The following is a 27,222-nucleotide window of genomic DNA, read 5'->3' as shown; positions in this document are numbered from 1 at the left end:
AAAACATCGTTCCATCCTCTGCCCTCGCTATCTCTCTGTCCCGTAATTTTCTCTAATTGAAAGCAAACGATACGCGCCGCGCGCGCGAACCGATACGTTCGGTCGGGAACTATCCGCGCCGCGGGTGAAGCTGGACAGGGAATATTGTCGCGCCATCTGTGAACAAAATGATACAAAAGAATTGTCACTCAACAGTACACATTATTTTCCGATGCAAAACTTACGACACTATCAAAGAATATCTCCTAAGTACAATCCAAAAATCTCTCTATCCACTGTAACTGTAACTCCACCCAGAAAATCTTCGAAAATCATCGAACATCCAATCCATCCATCTCCAGTTCAACACGTTGCAGCAAAACCACAAAATGAGCCAACGATCCATCGCCATTATCCTCCAATACAAATCTTAATGACCAACACCTCTCTCCAAAAAATACCTCCTATCTCTATCCCACCGTAACACCCATAAAACCTTCGGAAATCATCGAACATCGAATCATGGAACATGCATCTCCAGTTGAACGCGTCGCGGCAAAACCACAAAATGAGCCAACAATCCAATATCTTCCAGTACAAAACATCCAAATCTCAACCAAAAGAACACCCCAAGAGACCACAAAACGACCCAATAATCCATCGTCATTATCACTACAAAGATCATCAACACACCTCCCCAAAGAACATCCCACTAACACCCAGAAAACCTTCGGAAATTATCGTACATCGAATCCATCCATCTCCAGTTCAACACATTGCAGCAAAACCACAAAAGGACCCAACAATCCATCATTATTTCCCAGTGTGAAGATCATCAGCACACCCCTCCAAAAAATACCTCCTATCTCTATCCCACCGTAACACCCAGAAACCCTTCGGAAATCATCGAACATCGAACGTCGAATCCATTCATCTCCAATCAGCGTTGTTTTCCTGGCGCAAGAATCGGTCGGCGAAGCGCGTGCCGCTCGAAAGAGTGGCTTCGAAAGCGGCGGCAGTGCTCGCCGGTGGCGGGGGTTGAGTTTTCCACCACCGTGTCGACCGGTAGCGGCGGGCTACCACCACCATCGCCTCCGACCCAGTCCGTCTCCGATATAAAGTGGTCGCGTGCTTGCAAGCTCAGTCACTCTGTCCCGTGGAGGCACCGATCCTTGCAGCCGCCCCGCGAAAAACAACGCGACTCAGCCGAGACACCAGCCCCCTGGCCCTCCGTCGCTGCGCACGAGGTATTTCGAACGATTTTCCCACGTTTCTCTCTTTGCGCCGACAAGTCGGACGAGCGTGTACGGCGGAGTGCGTGCGTGTGTGCCCAGTGACTTCTCGCGAGAGATTTTTCGGGAAGTAGGTTACCCGCGGCGCTTACCGAACTTTCTGCTTGAGTTCCGTCCCTCTGCTGCTCGAGGGGACTCATTTTGAAACAATTTTCTGTTTGACTTACGGTATTTGATGTTCAATGTTTAATGTAGCTTACATTTGAGAATTTAATATTTGGTATCTAATGTTGATGCTTAATGTTTAACGTTTCAGACTTGCAAGTGATTAATCACTACTACACAGTTACACTGTTCGATAATTACTTTGCAAAGAATAATTCGATTTGACTTCTCGTATTTGATATTGAATACTTAATATAGCTTACATTTGAAAATTCAATATTTCATATTTAATATTGATATTTAGTGTTTAACGTTTCAGACTTGCAAGTGATTATTAATCACTACTACACAGTTATATTGTCCTATATTTACTTTGCAAAGTATAATTCAATTTGACTTGCAGTATTTGATATTCCATATTTAATATACTTTACATTTGAAAATTCAATATTCATATCTAATATTGATGTTTAACGTTCAACATTTCAGACTTACAATTAATTATTAATCACTACTGCAAAGTTACATTAACAATCACACTATTGGATATTCACTTAGCAAAGAATAATTCAATTTCACTTGCAGTATTTGATATTCCATATTCAATATACCTTACATTTGAAACTTCAATATTCATATCTAATATTGATGCTTAACGTTTAACATTTCAGACTTGCAAATTCAATATTTTCCTTGTTTCGTTGCTTTCGATTGCTTTTTGGGGTTTGTTAAGTTTACTTCGGCTAGGAGACTTTTGACTTGATTCAGCAGGGTGTTTGGTATTTGATGGTTGGTTGTTGGCATTTGATGTATGTTTGATATTTAAGGTTTAATATTTGACATTTAGTATTTGGTATTGGATTTTTGATATTGAATGTTTGGTATAACGTAGATTTCAAATTCAATATTTCATATCGAACGTTCGATATCTAACGTTTAACATTTGATGCTAAAACATTTCAGACTTACAATTGAATATTGATCACTACCACACAGTTACATTAACAATCACACTCTTCGATATTTCCTTTGCAGAAAATAATTCAATTTGACTTTCAGTATTTGATATTCAATATACCTTACACCTAAAAACTCAACATTTCATATCCAATATTAATGTTCAACGTTTAACATTTCAGACTTACAATTCAATATTAATCACCACTACACAATCACATCGTCCGATATTTAATTTCCTAAGAACACCGCCCAGAACAATCGAATTTAAAACCATTCGCTGGTTCTCTCTACATCGCAACTTAATTCAATTCAAATTCATATCAACTTACGCCAATGGCAATGCAAAAAAGGCGCGATTCAATCGAAAGAATAATACCCTCGAGGTGCGATATTCAATATCCAATTTTTGGAATTAAATTACCAATAATTCGCGTTCAATGGAACCTTATTTTTCTCATATAACGTTCCAATCAATTCGAAACGACGCGAAAATGGGTCACAGTTTTATCATAATACAAATTTGTAGGAGAAAGAGAATTTTATTTGAAACAGTATAATTATTTCATCGCAGCTCGCAATAAAACACTAACACTTTCTAGAACATTCTTTCATTGCCATGCATTAACTTCAATATTTCGAATATTCTAGATTCATAAAAAAAAGAACATTATTAACATATGGAAAAAATCAATATAATCTAGAATATTCCATTTTGAACATTCATTCAAAACGCGCTCACACACAGTAACGTCATTCATCTATTGCACACACATTCATCACTCAATACATCCATTCCCACAAATTTTATCGCGAAACACAATACAAACGTGCGAACAAACGACGATCTATCGAGAATGGAACACGAAATCGACTATATTTCATCGAAAGTCGAGTATGAAATTGCATTGGCTACGAAATTAAAAGGAATTTCGCTGTCAACCGGTGGTCTTGACGTTAAATTTCCCGGATAATCCTCGACAAACGTCGCACACATTCGCCGACTAACGCTGGTTCGAATATTGGCCGCCATTTTCGCGAAGTTAACTGTGCACACTGTGGCCGCTCGCAGAAGTTCTCAGGCACGCGTCGAACGCCGCGAAAAAAGTTGAAATTGCCTCGAAAACGGCGAAAATGGCGGACACGGGATTACTAATCCCAGTGAACTTTCCTGAACACGTAATAGATTTAACTTTCCCTTCGCTGAGTCTCTTAAACGTGTTACTTGCCGAAAGTAAATAGATTTATAGGGATAAGTTAGCTTGGAAACGTAAGATAATATGTTCTATTTTTCGTACCAAAGAGTTGATAAATAAGTATGTCAGTTTTGAATTATTATGTGGACAATAGTAATTTGGTAGATAAGAAATATTTTTCGAGAATGTGTTGTTATTTGAATCGAGGAATTCTTGAGAATGTATTAGTGTTTGAGTTTGAGAAGTAGTGAGAATTTTTGATTGTTTGAGTTTGAGAATTCTTGAGAATTTGAAATTATTTGAATTCGAGAATTCTTGAGAATTTGAAATTATTTGAATTCGAGAAGTTCCTACAGTTTAAAATTATTTGAATTCGAGAAGTTCCTACAGTTTAAAATTATTTGAATTCGAGAAGTTCCCACAGTTTAAAATTATTTGAATTCGAGAAGTTCCAAGAATTTATAATTATTTGAACTCGAAATTACTTGAATTCGAGAAGTTCCTACAGTTCATAATTGCTTGAACTCAAAATTATTTACAACAGACAAATTACATATCCACGATAACTTCCTCGTGAATTCATTAAGTCATTCATAGATTGATAAACAGCCGGCAGAAGACCGAATCGTCGCGAGCGCATCCGCTTAATCGGCACGGCGAATAATCCTCGTTCCGTTCCTGTGATAATCTGTTAACCGTTGGAGGGATATTATTATTATCGCAGGTGAAACGACACGGATACGCGGAGCGCGACCGTAGATTATTTCAACGGGGCGTGCTCGTGTTCCGGGCAATTAGCCACGGACCGCAAACTGAAATTGGTTGAAACTGAAACGTATTCGGTCATCGCGGCCGAAAAACCGTTTCCTTCGAGCTCGAAGAAAACTTTCACAGAATATTAACCCTTTGCGGACGAAGATTCTTTGAAATATGCAAAGGCTTCAGCGGGCGAAGCTGAATTACCTATCAATTGCTTAATTAATATAAAAACAGGAAGCTACGTACTGATCTCTTGCTATTCTCTTGATTTCTCAGCAATCTCTTACTGAATTACTTATCAATTGCTTAATTAATATAAAAAGAGGAAACTATACACTGATCTCTTGCTGGATTACTTATCAATTGCTTAATTAATATAAAAAAAGAAAACTACGTACTGATCTCTTGCTGTTCTCTTGATTTCTCAGCAATCTCTTGCTCAGTTACCTATCATGTGCTTAATTAATATAAAAAGAGGAAACTATACACTGATCTCTTGCTGGATTACTTATCAATTGCGTAATTAATCTTAAAAAAGGAAACTACGTACTGATCTCTTATTATTCAACTAATTAAATCATTCGTTTGCAACTTAGTATTCAAAATATGAACATTTCATCTCAAGATGTCGACGTTCGTCCGCGAAGGGTTAACATGTCGGTAACATTCAATGTTCGTTGCACAAACTCGAACAGTCGAGTTTCGGCGTGTCGCGCGGCGACGCGATCGAGAGGATCGATATCCGCGCGCGATTTAATCGCGAGACGCCAGAGTTTCGAGGAGCCTCTGGTTCTCCACGTTAGTTTTATTGGTGTGTCGTTGACACAGCGGTCGGTGGAGGGAGGCGGTTTCGTCAGCCGGATCGACAGCTCGATTCTGCTTGATGAACACCCCTGCCGGCTGTCGTCGCCAGAACGACACGCCGTGAAATTTTCGTCCGTCCGCGAAAATGTCCTCGCCGCTGGAGATTAATTAGTGCCACCCTTATAACCGGTCAAACGGCTGTCGAATTCCTTTTTTCTTAGTTTATGGATTCCGATGACGAGTCAATCGGCTGTGTCAACGGAAACGTGAAAGTAGATTGGGAAAAGAGTACGTGGATAATGTGGAAAATTACGTTTTATATAGAAGAAAAGATAGGGCTTTCGCTGTAGTTGAGTGGAATAACAAATAGAATATTTATCAAAGCAATAATTTCTAAATACATTATTGATTTTAAGTCTTTGCACTTGGAAGCTTTTCACTGGAAACGTTCGACACTTTCCAATGATACAGAGATATTATTTGAAAGGAATTAGTGAGAAAACATATGTAAATTAAGAATTATTACAGTTTGTAATTTTTCTGTATCAAATCAAATAATGAGAGCCATTTCTCGAATGCAAAAGATTAAATTGCATTCTCTAAAAAGGGACAAAAATAGCTAGAGCTTCCATCGTACTTATTTTCTTCAATTGCAGACGTGGGCGAAAGCCCTAGGCCTTCTTTCATCCATAGAAAAATGTTTTATGAATTATAACACTTTGTAATTTTGTTATATCAAATCAAATAATGAGAGCCATTTCTCGAATGCAAAAGATTAAATTGCATTCTCTAAAAAGGGACAAAAATACTTAGGGCTTCCATCGTACTCATTTTCTTCAATTGTAGACGTGGGCGAAAGCCCTAGGCCTTCTTTCATCCATAGAAAAATGTTTTATGAATTATAACACTTTGTAATTTTGTTATATCATATCAAATAATGAGAGCCATTTCTCGAATGCAAAAGATTAAATTGCATTCTCTAAAAAGGGACAAAAATAGCTAGAGCTTCCATCGTACTCATTTTCTTCAATTGCAGACATGGGCGAAAGCCCTAGGCCTTCTTTCATCCGTAGAAAAATACAACTCGTGATTCTTTGTCTGCTTAACTATTAAGATACGCTAGGACACGTGTAGTTTTATCAGGAACCATCCTCGAAATCCTGTTTGCATTTCCTCCGTCGGAGCAGAACGGATTACAGCGATAACGAGGCTGCGTCAGGACTCCATTCGTTCTCGTTAAGCGATCGTTGGCCGCCGGCAGCGTCTCTGCACCTCCCGAGAGCCGTAATTAAGAAAAACAGCGTGGCCATTTAATTCAATGATCGTTACGCTGGCTCCCTAACAGGATCCAATGGACCATTCTCGATCTACGAACGATCAATGCAATGCCTGGGTCCCTTTGGACCCGGGCTTACAAGATCTTACTGTCGCTTTCGACCCTTTGCAGACGAATATTCTTTATAGTGTTCGAAACTTTCAGTAAATAAATCTAACGCTTGAATAATAGAGGAATCGAATGTTTCACTGATTAAATTATTCATTTGCAACGTAGCATTCCAAAAATGAGAGCTTCGTCTCGTCAAAATGTCGACGTTGAAACTGTTAATCTTCCGTCATTCGACGTAACTCGCTTATTACGCAAAATTTGCAGTTTTCTTCCAACAGATCTCGAACAAAAATTTGATTTTATATCAAAGATCTCCCAAAATTTCCAAAATCATTATCCAAAGTGATCAATCTATCATCTCTGACAAACATTATACATTTCAGTCACACGAATAAACAACGAATATTAACAAACTAATTCGAATGTCTCATTTCACTGTCTCCAGACCTCGAAATTCGTGTCCACCTCGAAACTCGTTCGGAGATTCGAAATTTCGTTTCTCCAAAATACCTCCGCGCCTCGATTAACAGTTTACTCTGTCCGGCAGACGCGTTTGGTAAAAAAAGGCGTATGTAAAAACAAGAAGAGGAAAGCGATCCCTCGTTCGTCGGTGTAAATCCGCTTCCCCCGGCGCGCTCGGTAAACGAAACGCAATCTCGGACGCATAATCAACGAACGAATCAGCCGTTCAGCCGGTTTTACAGCTTCCCGCCGGGAAGATACGGGACTCGTTATTTCCGTGTTGCCACGAGGAACGTTACGTTGCGTCGTTGACGGCGATACGCGCGATCGATGAGCAGATGCTCGATTTTTACGCGAACTCCGCCGAGTTTCTGCTCGACGATGGAGAAACACGAGTTAAGTGAATTCTCCAGGCTTTTCTTATGGTCTGTGTGAAATTTTCATTTTTATTCTTCGTACAGATTATTACAATTGTGTAGTATCGCAGTTTTAACCCTTTGCGGACGAAGATTCTCTGAACTATAGAAAACTTTTTATAGATTCTGCAAAATCACACATCGAATGCCTAAATAATATGGAATAAGGACATTATGCACTGGTTTCTTGCTGTTTGAGCAGTTGAATAATTTGTTTGCAACTTAGTATTACAAACATTGAAGTTTGATCTCGGTGAAGTGCCGACATTCGTCCGCACAGGGTTAACCCTTTGCACTCGACTGACTGAGTCAATAGAAATTATGGTTTTATGTGTAATATTATGTGTTGAATATTGTATTGTTTAGGTCTTGATTAATATTATATATTTTACATATAATATTGTAACTCTCTGAAGCGTAACTGTAACTCTCTGCGTTTGCTAAGGCCAATTTGGGTCACGTGGCACTGTTAAATTCGACAGTTTACAGGTTAATGAGAAATCGTACATAAATGAAAGAAAGATGCTTTATTTGAATATTTCACATGTTAGTGCATTACGAGTCATAACATTAAATATTATACTTCATAATTTTCCTGTACAGTGAGCTGCGAAGAGTTGAAAGCTAGTCTCTCTTACGAAATTCGTAATTCAGTGCCGTGTAGCAGGGAACACACGAGCCCTGCAGCGAGGATTTCCTCTTCTCGGCAGCTTCCCTCACGTGAGAACGGCGCAGCTAGGTCTCTCTTGAAAAAGAATATTTATCTTGAGGAAGAAGTGGCACACGAGTTCGCATAATAACGCTCGGACACTGGATTTACATGTTTTGAATCGGCAATCCTGCAATTGGAATGAAATCAAATTTCCCTTCCCGTGTTAATTGAATGTTCTAAAAGTCGCGAGGGAAGTGCTTCGAATCTTTATGAAACGAGCGTAAATATTCAAAAATCTCTAATTTCTCGGCATTCAGAAAGATATTACCTTGATTTAAATATTTAAAAGTTTCAGTCAAGTCTGTACTTTTTTAGGATTAACATTAATATCAATAATACGTGAATAGTTGATAGAATCTTTGAATCGGCAATTTTAGATTTCAAATGAAATCAATTTTCCCTTCCCATGCTAATTATTCTAAAATTCACGAGAGAAATGCTTCCGTTAAATATTTAACTGTTTCAGTCTCTTTCGAATCTTTATAAATCACGAACATTAATAAAAAGTCTCTAATTTCTCAATATTCGGAAACATATTGCCTCGATTTAAATACTTTTTCATACCATTTTAAATACTATGCTTTTTCGAGGTCAATATTAATATCAATACGTGAACAATATTAATGTTAGAATCGGCAATTCTAGATTTATTTGAATATTCTTTTTAATTAATTATTAGTACTTTCTAATTAATTATTATTAATTGAATATTCTAAAAGCAAATATTCAAAAATCTCTAATTTCTCAACAATCGGAAATACATTGTTTTGATTCAAACATTTAAAAATCTCAGTCGCGTTTACCCTGTCTTGGAATAAACAATTATCTCAAAAACACATGAATATTGTTAAAAACATTTCCAAGAAACGTCACTGAAATCTATTCACTGTAATCCCAAAATTCGATGAAAGTTAACGAGCAATTGGTACGAAGCACAGAGACCGAATCGGACGTTTCAATGGACTGATCGATCGATGGCATCTGGTTTCAGATTAAAAGGATCATGTCGTCGCTACGAGTCGCCGTTCTCATCGCCGCGGTCCTGGTGGTGCTGATCGACTGGTCCTCGGCGCTTCCAACCGCCGATAAAGATCGACTCTTGAACGAGGTAGACGTAAGTAACGAAACGCTTGAGCCTGATGCTTCCAGTAGAATGGGAACGTATTGGGTCAGCCACAGAGTAACCCAGCATTTTTCGTTCGCTTCTCGTTAAAGTTGAAAGGGGAGTTTCGTGCGCTTGAAATTTCGAGTTATCACTATAATTTATTTTATTTAGTAACATTCTTTCTGCAATTGTTATCATTTACTCATTAATTCTTTAAGTCTTTATTCGTTAATTTAGGAAAATTGCATTTTTAATTTTAGTTGTCTACTAGTTCAGTTATACTAAGAATTTTTTACTTGAATTTATATTATTATATACATTATTTATCAAAAAGCTTGATAGATTTGGAACTTGAAATCGTCACTATAATTTACTGTCAGTAATATTATTCTTATAACTTTTCTCTTCCATCTCAGTTTTTGTTCTTTCATTCAAAAAACCAACATTCCTAAGTAATTCTAGTTGCCTACTAGTTCAGTTATACTAGAAATTGTTTACTTGAATTTATATTATTATTATATACATTATTTATCAAAAAGCTTGATAGTTACTGTCAGTAATATTATTCTTATAACTTCCAATTTCTCTTCCATCCCAGTTTTTGTTCATTCATTAAAAAAACCAACGTCACTAATTCTAGTGATCTAGTTCGATTACACTATCGATCCACTTGAATTTATATCATCATCCCACACATTATTTCTCAAGAAACTCCCCTATCATCAAACATCGTTCACCAGCAGCTTGAATCGCTTCTGAATACTCTACTCTCGCTACTTCCTACGAAAATCGTCGCAAACATCACGAATCTATCCTCAACGAAGCCAAACGCGAAACCGGCAGACATTAAACATCAGCCTTTAAAATTCCGAAGACACAGTATACCCCGGAGACAGCGAAGCCGACAGATAATTGCCGTTTCCCGCATTTCCCATGGGAATTCGATCATGGTTGAACAACCGCTCCGGCAAGGTTCCCCATGCTTCGTCGGCATTCAACGAAATCGCCCTCGCGCCGAGTGAAAAACCGTCCGCGTCGCGGTTAGTAACGGAAACCATGGGAGAAAAATTAGCGAGACGGCTGGAAAGGGGCGCAGCTGTCTCGTTAGAAGTAGCAGGCCGCCCCGCGACACTCGACCGCCGACAAATGGGCCTCGTTACCGTCTCGCCAACCGTTGGCCCCGATTTTTTCGCCCAAGAGAACGGCCGGGCACGTCTTGAACTCGTTTCGATCGCGAACAGGAAGAACGCTGCCTCGGAGAACTCGCTGAACGCGCGACCAGCCGATAAGACAACTTATCTAACCGAGACCGCCCAACTAGAACAGCTGGTCTTGATCTAGATTTCGAATGAACCGTTTACTTCGTTACAGGAACCTCCTATAATTGTGGTATTAATGGAGTTTAGATATGTTTTACTTGGAAAAAGCATAGGAATAAATAATTGAATAAAATACAGATAAATATAAACGGTGTAGTTCGCAGTGTACAAGTCTTGGTTAGTTATTTAACATTGAGAAATTAACAACTTTTCTCCACGAAGAATGAAACTGATCAATCCTTAACGCCTTCATAGCATTCATTTCCATTGCGATGAAAAATTACATGAATGTTAACATTTATATTTATAGGACACATTGTTATGAATTTCATTGTATATAGTCCTTTTCAAATTATTATGCACTTTAACTCTTGGAGTACTGCATTTGAATTTTTCCTATTGTGGTATTGATGGAAATGAAATATGTTTATTTTGACAAAAACATAAGAATTTTCTATCGTTCGAAAACTCAAGACTGAGGTCGCGAAATATTGAGTTAATTCCTGAAACCGTCCACGCGACAAACGCGTTCTTCCCTTGTCTGACCAGTCGCGTGCTTGTTCCACTTGCAACCGTTGTCTCGGTGCACGGATAAACGATGGGACGTTGTTTTAGTGTTAACTCTTTGACATTAAGATTGACTACCAGGAACAACGTCAGCGATTTATGCATCACTTATTTTGTAGCAAATATAAACAGGAACAATTAAGAATCATTTGGTAACAATTCATAGGTTACACTGTTACCTAGTTATTCACGCTGTTACACATTTTCATTCGAATTATAATTGTTTCCAAGTAATTGTGAAGATCAAATCATCACACCACTGTGGCAGTCAACGTTCCCTTGTAACACAGGAAAACACTATTACAAATAATTACTAATCTTTCGATTTTCCAGTGCTCATCACACTATTATCTAGCTTCTCTAAATATTCCGACTCAATATCAATTTTCCTATTGCAATTGTTTCCAAGCAATTCCACTCAACGTCTTAATTTATACGCGATTTCTTCGTCAGTCAGTTTCAAAGGATATCATTTATATCTCGTCAAATGATACTGCGTATTTTTACTAAAAAACTTTTAGACTACAAAGGGCTAAACCAGCGAATGAAGTTCAAAGGACAATATTACTTTCTCAGCGAAATCCAGTGTCTCCACATATTTCGCTTCGAAGGAGCTTCGAAGGAGCTTCCTTCATTGTCGAGCACAATAACTGCAATTCTCCTGTTCTATTCTTCCGTGCTATTCAGATTCCACTGCAATTAACGTCTAATTATATTCTTTCTTCCCGAGAGCATTCAGCGGATTCTTTCCGCTTCTTTCCGTTGCGTCAGTAATCGATCGACGCGTGCCGCGGTTTAAGACAGCGTCCGCTCCCGCCGGCTCGGATATTAATTCATCCGACAATTAATTAGCGGATTGGCGACATCATCCGTAGCTGAACCTCATTTCGATCCAGCTTGCGTCACGGCAGCTAACTGTGTTCCTTCCTGCGAAGCGGACGCTCGGAACAGCTTCGGAAAACTGTCTAAACGCTGACGCGTTGACTGCCGCGTGATTTTGCCGAGACAATGTAACGTCAACTTGTGCCATTGTGGGGGGATTGCCTTTTATTCTGTATATCTTTTCTTTTGTTGTTTAGTAAGTCTTGAAGTTTTCAAGTCTTGAAGGGATTATTTGCAATCCATGAAATACGGTTCTTGTTTTTACTAAACACAATTTCTAACCGAATTCGAAACCTTTTAGTTGGAAATATAATATTTAACATTCTATTAATATTAATATTCTCTAATTAATATTCTCTCATCTCTGATCCTTTCGATCACTAATTTTCTATTCGCCAGTATCAAGTAACCAATCAAAACTTTCAATCGAAAAGACACCGTTCCACTATGCATCAATCATCTCCCAACTCTACTTACATATTCCCTAATTCCTAACACTTTCAATCGCTAATTTACTATTCGCCAATATCAGGTAACCAATCAAAACCTTCAATCAAAAAAACATCAATCATCTCCCAACTCTACATTCCTAATTCATCAATACAATCGCAAGTAGCCCATCGAAACCATAAAACAATGAACTAGAAATACTCCACTCCACTACACATCAGTCATCTCCCACCTGCACCTCCAGCGCACCAAACAAAGAACGCTCAAACCCATCGCTACTTAGGAAACACATTCCCAAACGAGTCCGCTCGCGTATAGAGACCTTCAGCTATCTATATACCCGAGCATTCCGTATTGCGGCCACGCGCGGCGCGACAAATGGAAGACACTTCCTTCCTCGCCTTCTTTTAATATGGCGGCCGTTAGCGTCAGCCTGTCGGCGTCCCCTGACGTTCAGTCGATTCGCAGGGGACACTTCGTGTCCCTAAAACGGAAAAAAAGGGAAACCGGAGAGGCAGATACGTTCGTCGACGTCTGTTTTCGTAGCGGGAGCGTAAGGGAACGCGTCGGATAGAATTTTAATGCGGGGATCGGCCGAAGTTTCGGGTGAATGGGGCTCTTGCGGGAACCGGAGTTTGTTTCTGACTTGCAAGTATTTCGGGGTAGATGCCGAGATACTGGCATGCCCTGAGTCATGCGTTTGACATTTCAAGATGTCGCAGTTGGAAGTTTATACAATCGACGTGTCTGTGGACAGATGTTGTTCGGGATAATCCTCTTGACGACATGTTTCAAGCTTGTATTGATTATTTTTAGTGGTAGTTATTGCTTATTCGAGTATTTACTACGTAATTTTACAATTCCAAAAGGAAGAGACACTTATATTGATTATTGTTAGTGTTAGTTATCGCTCATTTAGATATTTACTATGTAATTTTACAACTTCGAAAGGAATAAAGACTGACTATCATATATGTAGGAAAAAATTATGGGGAATAATCCTCTTGATGACATGTTTCAAGCTTATATTGATTATTGTTAGCGTTAGTTATTGCTTATTCAGATACTACACAATTTTACAACTCCAAAAGGAATAGACTGTCTATTATATATCTAGGAAAAAATTATTCGGAATAATTCCTTTGAAATGTTCCAACATAATATTGATTATTGTTAGTGTTGATGTTATTATCGATTATTGTTATTATATATATGTAGGAAAAAATTATTCGGAATAATTCCTTTGACATGTTTCAAAGTTATACTGATTATTGTTAGTGTTACTTATTGCTCACATAGATATTTATCACATAATTTTATATGTAACTCCAAAAGGAAGAGAGACTTTCTACTATATGTACAGAAAATTACTCAGAATGACGTTCTTCATGATATATTTCAGTAAAGGAGTCATTCATCTAGACATTTGCTTGTTAATTCAAACGAAGCCTCGACTTCTCCAGTGAAGATCCGAATATTTAGTGAACCTTGATTGAGATTCATCGTGAAATTCTTTGAAACTCAGGTTTCAGTTTATCTTATAAATATAAGATATCTGGATGTTTGAGAGATATTATGAAAGCTTGTGAATATTCCGAGGAGATAATAAGAGATTATGCTTGAAGGTTCCTTAGAATCTCTGTTAGCAAGGGATTGTATCGAATTTGCAACTGATAATTAATTTACAATGCGCTTGAAAGCGCAGAGCTAAGTATGGCAAGAAGTTCAGTTTGCTTGCCGAAGGTTTTCCTTTTATTATGGCAGAATTCGTAACAGGATAAAGAATCTTCCATGCATTTCCGATTCTCGCGAAGTTAAAGTATACTATCCTCGTTTGAAAAGCGTCCCGCGATAAGCTGCGTCGCTCGGACTCGGATTTCACGGACGAAACTACTGTAATCGGTATTAGCGACGGCGGGATTGAAGCCCGACGACGAAAACGACTGAAACCTGTTGCTCGGCCCTCTGTTCCGGAACGAGAGTTCGCTTTCCCTTCGGCGTCTGTCGTGGACACAGTTGTCCCGGTGTTGCGTCGTTGACGGACCGTTCCTTAACACACCGTCGACGAACGTCGACATTTCGGCGAGATGAAATTTTCATATTTGGAACGCCGATTCGCAAACGAACGATTTAATTTAATATAGTTTCCTTTGTTCGATTATCTAAGCGATCGATATATAATTCAGTTTATTAATCTTTTATTTTCCTTATTAGTACAAAATTTGGATGCGTGGAAAATCTAATGATTTACGGTAGTTTCTTTAACATTCATTTAAATATCTAATATTACTGGTGCAATATTGGAGCCTACAGAGTTCAAAGGGTTAAAAGCATTGAGTATTCGAAATGATCTTGGAAATAAATAGCTTTGACTCGAATACTATAATGAATGTCTGAAGAAATCGAAAATAATCTATTAGAATTTTTATCTTTTTAACTTCTACATCAAGTCCTCTGTCGTCAAAGAATAATTGATAATCCCTGACCAAGCAAAGGCAATTGCCAATACCCATCGAACCCATCGATCTCTTCTTTCCCCAATATCGGTAGTTGGTTAAATCGGTCGAGGGCCAATTCTACAGTCCCCTAGCACGCCCACGCTCGTCGGCGGCGTAAGGACTCGCATGTCCTTAGCTAATATCGAAGAGGTCTGGAAGTGGTCGCGCGAATTCCTCGCGTAATGCATCGAGGACGCGCGCAATTAACGCTGCATCTAATAATCCATAGATAGGGCGCTTAGTCCTCGCGCGTCCTCGACACCGTCAAAGACAAAGGATCCGGCACAATGGCATACCTTCGTCCTCGAAGATCCGTATGCTCGCGCCACGTACACTCCGGACCACGTGTAATATCTGACGGTAATTGCAGCGCGTTAATCTCCGTTAGTTTGATCAGTTCTTTGTCTCCGCCCACTTTACCCTTCCTCTTTGTTCCTATGTGTATCAACGCTTTTTTCATTACCTTTGCCTTTCTCTGTTCGGTTTCCTCTTTGTGGTCTACTTGATTTTTCCTACTTTCTTTGTATCTTTATTATTTCTCTACTTCTGTCTACTTCTCTGAATTTCTTTCATTTTTTGATTACTTTTCTCTCTTTCTGCTCGGTTTCCTCTTTGTGATCTACTTGATTTTTCCTACTTTCCTTATCTTTATTATTTCTCTGGCTATTTCTGTCTACTTCTCTGAATTTCTTCCATTTTTTTAATTACCTTTGTCTCTTTCTGTTCGGTTTCGTCTGTGATCTACTTGCTTTTTCCTAGTTTCTTTGTATTTTTATTATTTCTCTCGCTACTTTTCTTCTTCTTGATATATATATGTGTGTGTGTGTGTCTCTAGCGAATTTCCTTCGTTAACCCGTAGAGGAGGTCGCGAGACGTTCTCCGTTTCCCTTAGAAACCGGACCGGACAGCGAGCTATGAGTTCCATCGGGAAGTTTTCCACATTAATTACCCCCGTGACTGGATCTGCTTGGGCCATCGAACACTCAGGATTAAATTAACAAATAATTAATGGCACAGATCAAGCAATTAGTTTCCTCCATCGGACTCCATACGCGAAACAAACTGCACAGTTAACGGACCAGTGTCATTAACGCTGGAAATACTCGATGATTCGAAACGACCAATCTTATACCCGCCATTTTGCAACTATTCCACTCGTCCCGATTGTAAAAGTATCTTCTAAAAACAGCAATATGTCGGAACACGAAGAAATATTTAATTCTCTTCTCGAACTCATTCCTTTGAATCGCAAAGTTCACAGAGTATCGCTTAAATTATCCCATAATCCAATCTACTTTCCTACAAAACTAACAATTGGACAGAACGGAATATCAAACGATCCTAAACAAAATCTCCGAACCAATCTCCAAAACGTAACTCGTTCGAATCGAAAGAACGCAACTGTTGCTAAGCCTCTAAAATTCCACGGTACTCTACAGCGCAAAACACGTGTCTCGCCGTTCCCCAAAGCGTTATCGCCTCCCACCGATAAGCCCAGAATTTTATAGACACCGCAATCTATCGATCCCGACCGGGAACGCTCCAAGACTCGGTCCCGGTACGACATAAAATCCGATTGTTGCGCGGAACGCCATTGATCCGGCGTCCGTGTGCGCGCGAAAGAAAGCGGAAACGGTATCGTTTCACGGTAATTAATTGTCCGCGGGGACAAGAGGCTCTAAGAGTTTAATACAGCCGCCGGATGAACGGCGCCCGACGGCTTCAAAGCGACGAATTAAATTTCTTTCCCTCGGAGCGGAGTCTTCCGCGCGGAATCGCGGAAAAAAGACGAGCGACCGGCCGAGCTGGATTACAAAGCGACTCGCCGCTGTAACGAGACGCCTGTGTTCGACGAGCCGTCTTTGCGCTGCTTTTTCCAATCATTCGCCGTGTTTTACAACGGTACGCGACGGTTTCATTGTAACGAGTTCGAGAGACGTCTCGTTTCGAGCGGCAGTTCCTAAATCTTGTTGAGTTTCATTTGATGCTTGCAATGCTTCGAGTTGAAAGTTAATCATTCGCGGATGGGAATTCAAACTTTTGCAGGGGTTTCTCATAAAGCTGATGCATTGAAGTATTGAACAGTAGGACAAGGAAACTGGATAGGAAGCACTCAGTGATTGAATCACTGAATTACTTACTTGCAGTTCCTAAAGTTTGTTGCGTTTCATTTGATATTTGGAATGCTTCAAGTTGAAAATTTCTTATAAAGAAGCTGATGTATCGAAGCATTAAATAGTAGAACAAGGAAACTACATAGGAAGCTCTCAGTGTTTGAATCGTTGAATTATTCACTTGCAGTTCCTAATATCTGCAATATCATACTATGCAATAAATCAATCCTAATCGAACAGCTTGCTCTCCAAAATCGTTCGATATAATTATAAATATCGTTTTCCTAACATAATTAAAATACCTCACGAATAAGTCAATCGTAATTGATCAGCATGTTCCATTTAGAGTAATTTTAGACAACTCCAGCTGCAATTTCAGTGAAAATATCCGAACATTTCGTTGCATACCTATGAACCAGTTACAATACAGCAATTTCAGTAAACATGCGCATAACAATGAACTTATTTTTACGAGTACCAATCGAACAATCGGAAAATCATCGAGAAGCCATTTATACGCATCGGTCGCCATTTTGCGTTCAAGGCGGAATGTTCGGGACTGCAGCGCCATCTGGAATGTATGGGTTTCGCGCTCGCGATTCGGTCTCGGGAACTTTGGTTAATTTACGGTGTCGGAGCGACATAAAAGTCCCAGGGAATGGCGTTCGCTAAATATTCCCCGACGAGTTTTAGGAAGTTGTTTCGCGACGGCTGCACTCGCTGGTTTCCATTATATGTCTCCCTCGGCGAACTTCTTCGCGACGGAACATTTGAACAGAACGTTTAGATGCGACCAGCGGAGTGCTCTCGTTGACTGATGAAGCTGAGTAAATGATGCAAAGAAAAAGCAGTCGAACATGCAGGGGAGAATAAAAGAGAGAAACGAGAGGGAGATCAGGAAATTTGAATTGGAGGAAGGATATTTTAGAGATAGGAAAGTGTTTGCGTGGGGAGAAGGAAAAGATGTTACTTGGCGAAGAGTAGACTTTTAGCGAGAGGTTGCTGCAAGGTAGAAGGGAATAAGTGAATTGAAAGGAAAGTTGAAGGAATAAATAAATAATTACACGCTAAGAGTGAAGGGAAACTTACTCGTTTATTGAATAGAACTTAACTGTATCGAATCAAGCGACTGAGAGTCACTTCTCGACTGCAAAGGGTTAAGCGACGACACTATTTTATTTCGATGTTCCATATGTCAGTAGATTATAGATAATTTAATATTGAATTTCAAATTTTATAATTTCGTTGGTTGAAATCAAGTGGCGAGTGAAAGGGGTCGAATATCAGACTTCATAGTTCCACCGTATGAAATCAGACAGCGAGTGACTCACCTCCCGAGTGCAAAGGTTGAAGTAACTTCCCCTACGCGCACAGCAGGCGGTCTCCGTTATTTCCCAAGATATTCCAGATAATCTAGACATTCGCCGAAACCGAGGAACACGGGGCGAGCGAGGTGTAACACGGAAACGAGAAGAAACCCAGGAAAACCGTCCACTTTGCTCCGTTCGAAGCAACAATGCGCGCGTTCCGTTGCGTAACTCGTTTGAATTGCAAAGCAGGGGATCGCTAGCGAGAGGACTCGCCTCGGATACGTTTAAACGGTCCCCGGAAATCCCTGGACATTAGCATACGCGCGAGTCAAGGTGCGTTCGTACCGTCGCTTCTGCGACCGCTACATGCAGATGCCAACAACCTGATTCCGTTCGGCGCACAATCTTCGAATGCCCCTTCGTGGAAGCAGAAAGGAAGCGCTCGAAAGGAGCATCGCTGGCACCGGATCAACCTGGCCTTGTGAAGGCTCTAACAACAGTAAAGGCTTTCGCACGCTTCGAGAAATTTTCCACAGAGGCCACGAAGAAGAAACAAAGTAAGAAGACCACAAGAAACAACGAGAAGACAGGAAGACAACGAAGAGACCATAACGGAGAAGAAGAAAGAAGAAGACGACCAAGGACCGGCAACATTTCCATACACGATAACGCAGGCGTTATTCCTCTTCCTTCGGAGAAACCGTATCGTGCTGGAAGGCAATGGGCAATCTTCCCTCACAAACCAGGGAGTAGGTTCCCATCGCTAAATTTTCTGACACGCGAGTATCCGAACCGTAAGAGACCGAGCGGAAGCTGGCGACCCCGCCTCCTCGTGGCGAAGTGGGTCGCTTCCCAACCGGGACGGTCTTCCCTTCGAATGATCCTTAAGATCGGTGACGAAGGGGTTTATTCCCTGCCTGGTGCGTTGCAGTGTCCAGCTGCAAAACCCTTCGCAGTGGTAACCGCCTTAACATCGCCAGTATAAGTCGCGACTTCGGTATGGCGGAGCGCGACGCGCTCCAGAGACACTCTGTGTCGCTTCCGCGAGCGACGTTCCTGCTCAGGCAAAAAGTACGTTTACGCGTAAGCAATCGAAACCGGAGACAATGCGCGAGCGATAAGGCGGACAATGGACGTCGAGCGATCTCTAACAACGCGCTCTGACACTCGACAGTTGCCATTCAAGCGTGCGCCGCCAATCTCGCGCGCTGCTCGTTGAATATTGCGAACGCGACGTGTGTAAACCGATACGGAGGCTGCTTATAAACGATCCCATTTCATTGGACACGGGAATTTGCGAGTTGCGAGTTAGTATGGAGCGTTTACGTGGGTTGCTGAGAGAGTTTCTGGGGAGAATTTAGGGTAAATTTGAACGAACGGTTCCGTTGATTCTCAAAATATGGTAACAAAGCTATTTTGTTTAACACGTTGAAACCAAATTGAATTACTGTAGTTGACTCAATGGATTCGAGGGACTGCTGCGCTTACGCGTAAACCCACCCTAATGGTAAATGTCTTGCGTAACAGACTGCACTCGCTCGATCTTTATTTCGTCCCTTCCACCGTAAAAATGGAACCACCTCGCGCCGTTCTTTTTCAATTGTTCACCTTTCGTTCGCTACATTTCTACCGTTTCCCGTTGATCTCTCGAGTATTTCTGTTGTTGAGGTCGCCGCAGGTTCTGTTGCACGTGCGAGCGACGGGTGCAATGGTGGAACAACGAAATTATTTAATAATGTTGCGGGATGTGGCGTTGGTTGAAAGGTCGACCGTGGAACCTTGACCTATAGAAATTCGTTTAGGTGGTAGGAGTAGTTTTATTATTTACAGACTGTGCGATAGATGGTGGTAATGTTACTATTATGTTATTATATAACAAAGTTTATTGTACCGTAATTTTAATATATCCATTCTCATAACGTAATATTCAATAACTTTAAATCGCTCAAACCTTCCAATTACTTTGGCAAAGAGTTATCAACCCTTACCTATGCAAATTTCCGACTTCTCCGCTCGGAAACTCGCATCAAAGTTATGTAATTCAATCAAAATTGAATATATCACTTTCCCAGTTCACTTAACAACATTTCCAACCCCCAAAAACTCTATTTACCCACCCGACACCATTATATTCCAAATAAACGCACCGAAAAAACACCAACTGCAAAAACATTTCCTCACCAAAATTCAACGTATGTCATTCCCAACTAACCTAACATTTAAAAACCACTAAAATTCTCAAGTATACACTATATAATACCTTATATCAAAAGAATATATTGAGAAATGGCAGAACAGATAACCAGAATCAAGTCGACCGTCAAATTTACGCCAAAAGTCTGTAAAAGAATAACCGAAACTGTCCTCTCACCGAAATTCAAAGCTTTCCCAGCTTACCCACCACTTAAAAACCACTAAAGTTCTCAAGTATACACTACATAAAATATTATATCAAAAGAATACATCGAGAAATGGCAGAACATCTAACCAAAATCAAGTCGACCGTCAAGTTCACCCCAAAGGTCTGCGAAAAGCTAAGAGAAACGCACAGCCCTCGCTTTCCCGTCGTTTCGAAGTTCCCTCGGCGAACACGGAAATGCAGGCCTCGTCTCCAGAAGAGTCTAGGCGATGGCTTGGTCAAGCGGAGCCCGATAAATTCGCGGCTGATCCGATAATCGATAACTCGGCCGATGGGGCAATCCGATTTCGCTCGGCGTGCCCGCTCGTCCAGCTTCGCCTCCGACTTTCGCCGCGAAACGACGCGTTCCCACGCCGACGAATGCAATTTTTAACGGAGTCGTTCCACCGGAAACGCAAAGAAACGATTCCGCGGGACCGGGATCTGCTTAATCCGATTCGAACCGACAGACGCACCCCGACTTCTACCCGATTTACCTTCTCGACCTCCCGACCCTGCCTCTGGAAACCGTAGAATTCCGATGGAAACGCGTTCGGATTTTTTGGAATGATTTTTTTCAAACTTTGGGGATGAATGATAGATACTTTAAACGGAGCCAATATGGAATTCGCTTGGGAAGTGTGGATAAGGTGGATTCAATCGTTAGTTCGACGGTTTTTTGGAGACTTTGAGGGTCGCAGACTGTTGAGGCTGTTTATTCGGTTGGATTTGTTGTTTAATATTTTTTTATTAGTTAGAAGTATACTAGACTTCGCAATTTAGGAATCTAGCGACTATTTTATTGCCATTCGACTTTCCATCGAGTGGGCAAACCAGTTTCCCTTTCGATTGCTCCAAGTTCTCTTAAAAATAGAACGATATTAACCCTTCGCGAAGGAATGCCGACAAATTTTGTATACCTTAATCTTCATCCGCAAAGGGTTAAAACCGTATTATTCCTGTAATCACTAGATACACCGAAAACTAACGACCCAACATTATTTCGAAGCATCCGCGAGCGTTCTCTCCCGAAGCCACGGAAAACATTTTCCGTAAATCCCAAAGTTCAAAGCCAGAAAAACCGAATGCAAACGTGCTCGACCAAATGGCCGATTTAAAAACCGAAATGTCTTGCCGGATTAAGCGTTCTTTATCGAACAATCCGCCCTCCCGCGAACGACGCCGCCCCGCGGTAAATAATAAATAAATTTGCATATTCGAGCGGCGGTCGTGCGCGAGTTACCGAGTCAGCCCAGCCGCGTCAAGCTTCCCCGATTTATTTCGTATTTATTCGCGGTCCCGAGAAAAAAACAGCGCGCGCCATTTGAATATTAACGAGCCCCCGCGCTGTAATCACAGCTCGTCGCGCGCGGGTTTGTCGGAAAAAGGAGAAGCCCGAGGAAAATGGAGCCTGATTTATCATTCCCCGGGACGTCGCGAATGCCACGCGCCGGACGAACTTTCCCAAACTTTTCCGACCGTTGTTCCGTCTGAAAAGCGACGCGGCGTTTCGTTTTCGTTCGCTGCCCACCCGCGCGCTGCTGAATTTCGACGGATTCACGCGCTGCGAGACACGTGTAACGCGTGCACAATGGTTCGTCGCACGTGCGCGAAATCGCCGGTGAAACGCGACTTTATTTTTGATTATTCGATCGTTTTTCTAACGCTAGCACTCTCTTCTGTGTTTACTGTTTCCTTTCCTTCAAATCTTGCGACTTTATTTTTGATTATTCAATCGTGATAGTGGTTACTGTGGAGATGTGTTACTTAGTTTTGGCCATTTCTGCGCTAGGTTTGCTAATCTTCTTACTATTCATTGCATTGCTCTGTTTCTCTAACGCTAACACTCTCTTCTGTATCTACTGTTACCTTTCCTTCAAATTTTGCGACTTCATTTTTGATTATTCAATAGTGATAGTGATTACTGAGCAGAAATGTTACTCAATTCCAGTCATTTCTATTCTGGGTGTACTAATATTCTTACTATTCATTTCATTGTTGTTTTTCTAATGTTAGTAGTGTCTCATTTGTGTTTACTATTGCCTTTCCTTCAAATTCTACAAATTTCGGTACCATTTTTACAAATTTACTAATTCCTTTGCATTTTTTCCTCGATCTGCTATTCTCTTCTGCAACTTCTACTCTCATTGTTCTTTTAGGAGAATCTAATGTGAACGTTAATCTTATAGAACTTTTCTTTCATAACTCGACTATACGATGCAGTAATGGTCACAGAATAATAGGGCGTTTAAGAGAGTATTCCCGTTACCGTAAATTAAATACTTGAGCCTGGTTACTGCGAACTCGTCGATGAACTTCACAACGAATCAGCGAGAAGAGGTCCGGTAAATTCATAAAGCGAACGGTCCCGTTCCATTAGTAAATCCGCGGGGCTCCGAGGATCGGAAAATCGCGGCGCAGCGCGCGGAGGCCGAGGCGTAAACGAATATTTTAATTTTCGAAGGCGAACAGCCGCGCGTCCCGCTTATGAATTTACCGTCACGCGGATCGGAAGAGCTCGAGGGGGCAAATTGAGTTTCGCCGGCGCCATTGCGCGCTCTTCTTCCGCGTTCGAGCCTTATCAAGCGTTATCGGCCATTAACGGCGGCAGCCTGCACCGTGGATTATAAAAAATCGCGGAAACTCGACCGGGCGTATCGGTAAACCATTCGTTCGATGAAAATGCATCGATTCCTCAAATTGTAACCTCGTGAAAAATCCTCGTGCCCGCCCGAGCCCGTTCGAAAACTTCGAGCGTCTACTTTATTACTGCCGAGCGATTTTCCTTCGACAGATGCTGTGCATTGTACGTCAAACGAAAAACCAATGGTACTTTCCCTTCGATCGAAACGAATTGGTTTTCCATTCAAACGTTTGCGAAAAGTTAAACAAATTTCTTTCTTAATCGTATCTAATAGAGTCTTGTAGATTGAAGTTTCCTCTTTCCAGCGATATCCTGAGTGATGATGTACGATTTTTCTCTGCGAAATTACAACCATTTGAATCGATAAGTTTTCATCGGGTGACTCGGAGCGCGATGCGTTTTAATTATATTTTATATTTATTACAAAGGTTTTCTATCTCGTCGATAGTTAGCTAACGACTGAACGCACGCGAATTCGTCGACGTTCGTCAACGTCGTTCCGTCGCCGTGAAATGACCCAGGAGACTCGTTCCGCGCGTAACTGCCATTGTAACGGCGTCCGCGCGCCATATTGGGCGCCATCTTGTCGCCGCACCAAGTTAACGAACGCTAACCTAAATATACTACACTTCGAAGCATACAAGCGTTTTCCCGATTTTTTTGTGGTTGAGCGTTTTACAACAGTGCGTTAGGCGATGAGATAAATTTTTATGGTTTTCAGGCCATTCGAGTTAACCAATAGTAAGCTGAATCTATTACTATTTGAAACTTACCATCGATTTTTCCTTTCTGCGCGGCTGATCGTTCGCGGCGATTCATTGGGTGATTCCGTGGATTCATGCGACTTCCCGTAATATTTTATTATTCTTTGCAGCTCTTTGATCATCCGGACTGTCGCTATTACTTCTAATACTGTCTTCTCGGCACGATTTATTCCCTTTATGCGCCGTTCCCGTGAGTCTTCGTTCCCTTTGATCAAGCGAACTTCGTAAATAACCGTGCTCATATTGCTTCTGCGTGTATAAATGTTTCCTACGCGATTTTGCATGGGCAAGAGTAAATAGTAATTATAGTTAGCTAAATGATAGACGTTCAAATAAGTTGCGCACGCTTTCTCCTATCCTGCAGAAACCGTTTCCTTCGCGAGCTTCATGTTTGCTATGCATCAGAGTGTTTAGCTGTCTGTGTCCTCGGCATGTTAGCACGATGATATTAATTACTAACTAATAAACGTTTGATGTTTCCTTAAAATATATATGTAGAAGGTACTTGATTCGAAGAAGGGCGAATTTGGAGTGCAAAGTTTGCAGTAATTACAGAAACTCGTTTTGAAGCTACAATTTCCGCGATATAAACAATATATAAACACACATCTACATCCAATAGAAAGTCTCTATAGATATCAACATTTCAATTTCCATGAATCTTAACGAAAACAATTCTCATTAACCCTTAAGAACGAAGATTCCTTGAAACATGCAACTTCAACACATAAAACTGACTCACCTATCAATTAATTAATATAAAAAAAGAAATCTACCGATCCCTTGTACTCTACTAATTACACCATTCATCCACGACCTGATCAAATACGAAAATTTCATCTCAAAATATCGACGTTCGTCGACAAAGGTTTGAAACCGACTTGTTTCCGAATTTCGCAAATTTCGATAAAGAGAAAGCTCTCGTTGCCACTGTCGAAATCGAAAGAGACACCGCCAGATTCGCCCGGCAGAAATGGAGACAGTAGAGAACGGGGACCTGTTGTTTCAGCTGGTGGACGACGACGGCAGCATGGAGACGGCCCTGATCAATTACCTGTTCACGAGATCGCAGATCGTTAAACGGCTCCGCAGCCAGCTGGACAACGGCGAGCTGCAGCGCAAACGCAGCTACTGGAAGCAGTGCGCGTTCAACGCGGTCTCCTGCTTCGGCAAATAGACCGCCACCCCCATAGGACACGGCAAAAGCTTCCTATCTCTCTCTCTTTTCCCTCTGAACTCTCCGTCTGTCCCTCCCCCGGCCCGGCCAGCCAGCTTCCGACGTCCGTTTCCGGCCGACTTGCATCGCGACTCCCCCGGTCGATTTGTTTTCGTTCTTTAACCTGTTTACCGACCGACTTTCTTGTCGCTTGAAAGCTCGTTGACATCTCGCTGCGAAATCGCAGAGAGTAACGATGCCGGAAGTGAATTGCGTTGCGAAAAACGGTGGATTTTATGTTGCGATAGAGAAACGGGTTGTTAAGATCCTTAACCAGTTAAGTGTGGAGTTTAGTTTGAAAAATCTCTCATTGCGCGCGATGAAATCGAATAATGAAGTGTATAATGAAATGCACTTGAAATGTATCCTAAAACACTAAAGTGAAACGGAGAAGAATTACATGTTTGTCTTGGAAAATAAATAATCCATCGTTGAACAAGTTGGCACCGTTAAGCGCCAATACTCGTCGAACACAGTTAACACTTTGACTGCACGTCACCCGAATTCGGGTGACATATTTTACAGAAACGTGGACATTTCTTTCGTGACGTATCGAACGAACCGAATTTTGTTGGACATATGAGATGTAAGAAAGATAATGGAGCAATTATTAAGAAGAATCTTGATTTCCCAGTTTCTGGTTGATAGAGAAAACCGTTTCGAGTACATGGGAGTTTTGATAAGTGTTTACGTGGCAGTCAATGTGTTAACTGGTTAAGGGGAGGTGTGTTTGTTCGAGTTCTGTTTTGTTGAGTTACTTCGAGAAATGATTGTTTTAGAGATCCATTGTTTCGATCGCTAGATTTGTTATCGTGCTGACGGAAGGCAATTGATGCTCGGATATTGTAGAATTCGGATCGATAGCTTCAAATTTGCTGATGAAAGTATGAAATCAATTCAGTGAATCGACTTTGAGAAATGCTTGTTTTAGAGATCCATTGTTTCGATCGCTAGATTTGTTATCGTGCTGACGGAAGGCAATTGATGCTCGGATATCGAGGAATTCGGATCGATAGCTTGAAATTTGATGATGAAGATATGGAATTAATTCAGTGAATCGACTTCGAGAAACGCTTGTTTTAGAGATCTATTGTTTCGATCACTTGTTATCGTGCTGACGGAAGGCAATTGATGCTCGGATATTGTAGAATTCGGATCGATAGCTTCAAATTTGCTGATGAAAGTATGAAATGAATTCAGTGAATCGACTTTGGTAGTTTTTGGAAATAAAGGTGAAGTTTCACGTTGAAGACGGTGATAAGAAGGTTGAGTGAGTCGTCGGTGAACAGGTTAACGAATTTTGTAGGACACCCGATCGCTAGTCTCGTTAAGTTCCAACGACTGTTTGTTTCACGATTGCAGGATCTTTGTAGAGGTTTCTGCGAATTAGATATTTCCTCGTCTGCGTCCAATTTATCCTTCGGCTAGATTCCCGTCCTTCCGTTCGCGTGCCCGAGAATTCTGTCAGAACGCCCGCGAAACCGCAAATCCGATAGAATTGAGATGTACAACGCGATAAATCGTACAGGATCGTTTTCGCGCGTTACCCTCGCGAAAGATCACGCGAGCAAGTCGATAGAGGAAGTAATATCGATATTAATCCGCTCTATTTTCCGAAACACAAGCTTCGACTTCTAGAAACGCGACGATTTGCCCGTGATCGATCGAGGAAAACGATCCTACCGAGCTTCGTCACGGAAGTTCAAACATATCTGAGTTAATTGTGTCCATATCGGTGAACATACTCAAGAGATCACACTATAAGAAAATTCATCTTACAAAACTCTGTGTGTTGTTGAATTATTTAGTCACCCTTGTCGATGGAGAACCTTCGAGCCAATGGAGAAAGCATTTCTCCCTGGAAAGACTTAGAGAAACGCGACATT

The 27,222-nt window shown here is 41.0% G+C and overlaps 1 protein-coding gene across 1 annotated transcript; it reads left to right on the top strand.

Moving 5' to 3' along the window:
- The first annotated feature begins 1,095 nt into the window (after positions 1-1,095).
- LOC116428202 (prohormone-1) lies at positions 1,096-27,119 on the top strand. The gene is made up of 3 exons (XM_031979543.2): positions 1,096-1,226; positions 9,061-9,183; positions 25,130-27,119. Exons 2-3 carry the CDS (start codon positions 9,073-9,075, stop codon positions 25,295-25,297), a joined length of 279 nt encoding a protein of 92 aa, XP_031835403.1. The 5' UTR covers positions 1,096-1,226; positions 9,061-9,072; the 3' UTR covers positions 25,298-27,119.
- The last annotated feature ends 103 nt before the right edge of the window (positions 27,120-27,222 follow it).

Source organism: Nomia melanderi, chromosome 4 (assembly GCF_051020985.1).
Source record: "Nomia melanderi isolate GNS246 chromosome 4, iyNomMela1, whole genome shotgun sequence".
NCBI lineage: Eukaryota > Metazoa > Arthropoda > Insecta > Hymenoptera > Halictidae > Nomia > Nomia melanderi.
The sequence above is the reverse complement of the archived record's forward strand: the minus strand, read 5'-3'. Positions and strand labels throughout refer to the sequence as shown.